General features: G+C 37.3%; 1 protein-coding gene across 1 annotated transcript in view; it reads left to right on the forward strand.

The window, feature by feature from the left end:
- The window catches only part of LOC118321929 (glutamate receptor ionotropic, NMDA 3A-like), a 31,071-nt gene extending 30,728 nt beyond the window's left edge, over nt 1-343 (forward strand). Inside the window, exon 12 of the mRNA XM_035653491.1 lies at nt 2-343. Within this exon, the coding sequence (XP_035509384.1) occupies nt 2-343 (342 nt within the window). The remainder of the gene's footprint in view (nt 1) is intronic.
- Nucleotides 344-6,184: the final 5,841 nt, after the last annotated feature.

Genomic DNA, 6,184 nt, shown 5'->3' on the forward strand with positions numbered 1-6,184 from the left:
GGACCCACCCACTGCCCCCCCGCCACCGCCTCAGCCCGGCGAGCTGCAGGAGCTGCAGGAGCAGATCGAACAGATGAGGGAGAAGCTGAGGACAGCCCTGGCCAGGAGGGCTGAGATCCAGACCACTTTGGCTAAACCTGTCCCCACGGTTACAAATGACCCGCCTCCAGTTACCACGACAACATTGATAGGTGCCCCGCCCACCTTCACCCCGCCCACTGTCACCCCAATAACACCCCTCCCTGCCAACACAAAGTGTGTGACAACCATGACAGACCCGCCTCACAAAGTCTTGTCCAAAGTTCGGCCCTTCAACAGCAGACTGACCAATCAGAGGAGGTGATGCTCTCTGTAAAAGTTACATGACTCTCTGCACATGGCAGCCATTTGAAACTGCTGAGAACGGAAAATAATGATTAATTATTCATTTCTTTTTAAATGCCAAAGCTCGTAATTATTTCTATTTTTATTCATTATTGAGTTTTGGAGATTTTATTTTATTTTTCTGTTTCCGGGCTCCTTCCAGTCTGTGGCCACATTATTATTATTTTTATTATTATTATTATTATTATTATTATATATACACATATATATTTAGATATTATCAATAAAATCACAATATATGTGTTGATGAGAGTTACCCACATTGTGGATGAATTCATGGAATGTAATATATTAAGAGGTTTTTTTTAACTATTTCATGCATAATGCATAAACAAATTAGTAATTTGTACCTTTAATTAAATTATTATTTCTTCTTATTATTAAATTTTTTAAATCAGATGCAAATCCAGGGTTTTGCTCAGATTTGGATTTAATGTGAAAATTAACAAGAAAACCTTAAATTAACAAGCAGGTTGATTTGTAACCTCGTTTATACATCTAAATGATCTTTTTTTAACTAATTAAGTCTTATATCAAGCAGATGATGTCTTCATGTATGATCATCCATCAGTTCATCTAAACCTTAATATATTACATCAGTATAATTGATCTGTTGTTGGTAAACCTGTTAAATATCTGAACACTGAATAAGAATTCATTTAAAATCTCATTAATTAACAGAAGTCCTTAATTACTCCTTAAACTTGTTGATGGATTTGTCAAATCTTTCACAAATTAAGGGAAACTCATGGATTAGTTTTGATTAATGATTGATTTTATAATTGACACTGATTTAGATTAAGGTATTTGCAGGTGTACGTTAAGGGTTAATTAAGGGGATTTTAAGGGATTCTTGTCCCAGACTTACTGGGCCACAGACAGGAAGTAAAATATGATATCAGGAGCAACAGAGGACTCAACATTGAGCCCTGTGGTACTCCAGATCTAACACATAAAATTCTTTGTTTGGTGAAAGCTGTTTGATCCACTTACTGTCTCTTTGGTTCTTAAATCTTCAGACCGTTTCCTCCTCAGACTGCTTAAACTGGCCGCTGGGTGTGGACGTGGTTTCAGGAACCTTTTTTTGTGGTGCAGATTCAGGACTACCTGTGAGGCTGAATGCAGCAGCTCTGCAGGAGCCTCAGAGGATAAAAAAACAAAACCTAAAGGAAGTGAACACACCACCAATCCCAGTTTGTCTGATGGTGTTCAACAGAAACGTTGCTGCTGATGCAATAATTAGTTTGTTTGCATGTAGAGAAAAATCTGAGCAGCTTCAAGTTTACGGAGTTTCCTTAAAGGCACCTTCACCTGTCAGTAAATTCAGGTGTTCATCAAAACTGTTTCTTTTACAAACTAGCAGAGAATCCCTGAACTTTCACCTTAACTCAAACATTTAAGGTCCTTTTAAGGTTTTTATCTTCAGTCACTGTGAAACTCTCTTACCTTACAGTCCATGAATAATGATATGATTAGTATCTTAATGGGATTTCAAGGACCGATTAAAAAATCGATGAATGGGTCATCACATATAATGGATTATTTGAACAGTTTAAGTTAAAATAAAAAACAAGATAAAACCCATCACTTAATTATAAAGCCTCCTTTAAGGTATAAATGCAGGAATTTATTTAATCTTTTCACCCCTTGATTCATGTATAGATCATAGATCATAAAATTATTATTAATATTATTATAGCCTTTATTTAACCCCAAATTTATGGTGAATTTAGTTTTTAAGGGATTTTTTTTTCGTTAAAAACCACTTAAACTGTACAGGTAATCTATTAAAATATTACAATCCATTATTTATCCCCTTAATTAACCCATTGTTAGGGTTAGGGTTAGGAGATAAGATATTTTATTGGATGATCTGCACAGTTTAAAGGTTTTTTAAGTGGCAGAAAATCTCTTAAAATTGTCCAAATAACATGAAAGTCTTTCATTTATACAGTGACTTAACACAGACGGCTTTCAGGTGTTCTTTCAGTTCAGTTTTAAGGTTTTTATGTCCCTTAAAGAAAACCTTAAATCAATGTGAATAATCCATTAAACCCTTCTAACTTTATTAAAATCTTCCGTTATCCAGATGGATCAAATACATAAAGTAAAAATTATTTTTATCTGAATTGAAGCTAATAATTCATTTCAGATTTGTTCTTTCTTGTGTATGTACTTTTTAAAACATTCATGTTTTTTTAGGTGTTTTGACCTGTTTAGATTCTGGGGTTATTTAATGGATCATAATACATTAGGGTGTTTTAAGGGTTAGTAATTTGGCCTGTAGGACCTCAAGCAGATATTTTGTCATTTGGTGTTTTAATCTTCTGATGTCAGACATCATGGATCACCATAATGAAAGACTGAAAGCTGCAGTCTTTAAACCTTACTGTGTGACTTCCTGTCTCTGACGGACGACAGGACACACGGACAAAGAGCGGACAGAATACTGTCCTTTTAAGATTTCCTGTCATTCACCAGGTGTTTCCACAGGTTCAATCTACGTCTTCCTCCACCTGTTTGTTTCTGTGAGGCGTTCATTGTCCTGTGGGTTTCTAACGGTGGGCTGTGAGGCCTTCACTGTCCTGTCTGTTTCTACTGGTGGGCTGTGAGGCCTTCACTGTCTGGTCTGTTTCTACCGGTGGGCTGTGAGGTCTTCACTGTCCCGTCTGTTTCTACAGGTTGGTTGTGAGGCGTTCACTGTCCTGTCTGTGAGGATGTTTGTGTTAAACAAGGCTCCTGGATGTTTTTCTTATGTTTCTGTTCATGTTGATCTCGATATATTTTTTTGTTAAAATTAAAAAAGAAATAAGTGTATTACCAAATTAAAAGTCTTCTTGTTTTTATTCTTTTTATTTTTGAAAAACAGATTAAAAATGTTGGAATTTCAGTCAAAATGTTCAATTTAATCACCATTAAACAATTTCTTAAATTTAATTAAATTTTATTTGTATAGCACCAACAGAGCCGGTCAGACCGTACTGCTCATAACATTAACAAAATAAATAGTCTGATCAGTTTCAGTTATACAGTAATAATAATAAATACAATAAACAACCTCTGAGGTCGTTAAATCATAAAATATCAGAATTAAACTCTGATGGTTAAATGTAGCTTATTATGATGTACTATGATGCTAGCCAGAAAGCTAATGCTAATGGTAACCATGCTTGCTTTAGTTGTGACTTTACATCCAAATTAGTTTCATTTTACCCAAAGTAATTAAGTATCTGATTTAGTTACAAACAATCAATTATTGATCCTCTGGATACGATACGTCCCGGTGGACATACGGTGGACATAAGATACGTACCGGGGACATATGATGGACATATGGTGGACATAAGATACGTCCCCAGGGACATACGATGGACATACGGTGGACATAAAATACGTCCCGGGGAAATACGGTGGACATACAATGGACATATGATACGTCCTGGGGACACACGGTGGACATATGATTTCAATTCAATTCAATTTTATTTGTATAGCGCCAACAGAAGTTATCTCAGGATATTTTCAAATTAGAGCAGGTCCTAGACCGAACTCCTTTTTACATTTCAGAGACCCAAAGTACCACCAATGAGAAGACCTTGACGACGGGGGGCAAGGAAAAACTGCCCTTTTACAGGCAGAAACCTAAGGACAGACCTTCGGCTCTAGGTGGGTGGTCATCTTGCCTTGACCAGTTGGGTACGTCCCAGGGACATACGGTGGACATAAGATACGTCCCGGGGACATACGGTGGACATATGATATATTCCGGCACATACGATGGACATACGGTGGAAATACGGTGGACATATGATACTTCCGGTGGAAGCCTTGGACCAACAGAGGGGCCACAGAAGAGCAGAGATCAGGACCTGTATCGAGCTGTAAGTAAAAGATGGTTTGCTATTTAGTAGAACTCTATGATATTAATTCATGATTAATAATTAAAGTTGATCATTATAATTATTGATTTAAGAAATAAAGTAAATGTTTAGAAAGGTCACTCACAGTTTCAGATCCAGAAGTTGCTCCGCAGCTGATCAGCCAGCTGGTTGTAGTTCATCCTCCTCAGGATCTTCTGGGCCATCTCCCGGGCCCCCTCAGCGTGGTACTGCTGGACCATCAGGTCCACAGTTCTGGATCGGTCTGCAGACTCCAGCCGGCTGACGGGAACCGGATCCGACTGCAGACTGAGGAGGTATTGGAAGGTCTTCAGATCCTCCAACCCAAGAGAGTTCAGCACCCTGAGCAGCAGCAGGGACACACCCACGGACTCTGAGACACACACTGAAACAGCACAGATTATACTGGTTATACTGGGTACACTGGTTATAAACTGGGTATACTAGGTTCAATGGGTATACTGATTATACTGGTTATACTGGGTTCACTGGTTATACTAGGTATACTGGGTACACCGGTTACATACTGGGTATACTGGTTATACTAGTTATACTAGTTTTACTGAGTATACTGGGTATACTGGGTATACTGGTTATACTAGGTATACTGGGTATACTAGTTATACTGGTTATACTAGGTACACTGGTTATACTGGTTATACTGGTTATACTGGGTGTACTGGGTGTACTGGTTATACTAGTTATACTGGGTAGACCGGTTACATACTATATGATAGCAAAGCAGATTATATTTTGTGATCATGACATAAAAATTATTTCAAATAAATATCTTTTTTTATCTTCATTAACTTCAGTGTTTTTTGCCGTTAAAGTCCATGAAATCACTAAATCATTTAATGAAATTAAATTAATGATGATTTTGAGGCTCTTATAATAATTAAAACTCCAGAGTTTAGAAACATTACTGTAATATAATATTCATAGGTGTTTAATCAACTGAAAATAAGAATCGTTAGAATGAGACATTAATGTGGTAGCCCAGAACGGACAAACCAAACTGGATCTAGATAGAGGCTTAAGTTTCTCACTCCCAGGTCGTCAAGTACAGACATGAGGGGTGTTCAGTTAGCTGCAATCTGCAACTTAACCACTAGATGGCACTAACACACTAGTCCTTTAAATATTATTGTCAGTAACTGTCTCCCAATAATCACCTCCTCTTAATCAAGATAATTATTGTGAAGATATTGTGTGTAAATTAGTGACTTTAATAAGATAAATAATAAGTTACCTTCAGTACAGACAGTGGAGGCAGCAGCTGCAGGAAACACAGACAGAAAACCTTCATCACATTCAACAATAACAATAAATAACATCATGTGTTAGCTTGTGTTAGCATGTTAGTGTTGGGTGGTGTGTTAGCATGTTAGTGTTACGTGGGGTGTTAGCATGTTTGACCTGACTAATGATCTACCTCTCAGCTGGACCACTTGGCTCCACACCACAGACTCCGTGGAGCCAAACAGCCAGCCAATCAGATGAGGTGGAGTCACGTGACTCCTCAGCTGAAGCTCCACCCTCCTGACATCAGTGGCCAGCTCCACCTGAAATGATGGCAGGAAGTTGTGGTAGTCACCAAAGTTCACGAACTTTGAACTCTAAAAACAAAAAACAAAAACAGGTTTAATGTTTGTTTTTGTTTTTTTAACTTTATTGCCTTAAATGCATATTAACAGGCAATTAGCATCACAAAGGAAAACAAAGCAAAACAGACAAACAAAAAAAAAAAAAAAAAAATTGGGTCTCATCTGTCACACAAGAATAGCACTGTAAAGGGTATAGCACATATCTTATCTAGTTCTGTACTCCAAAAAAGGGATATTTTAGATTTAAAAAAGCCATAATAATAATAATAGTAATAATAATACATGGATATAGTA

The sequence above is a fragment of the Morone saxatilis genome, unplaced genomic scaffold (genome assembly GCF_004916995.1).
Source record: "Morone saxatilis isolate NCDOM2014 unplaced genomic scaffold, NCSU_SB_2.0 Contig12, whole genome shotgun sequence".
NCBI lineage: Eukaryota > Metazoa > Chordata > Actinopteri > Moronidae > Morone > Morone saxatilis.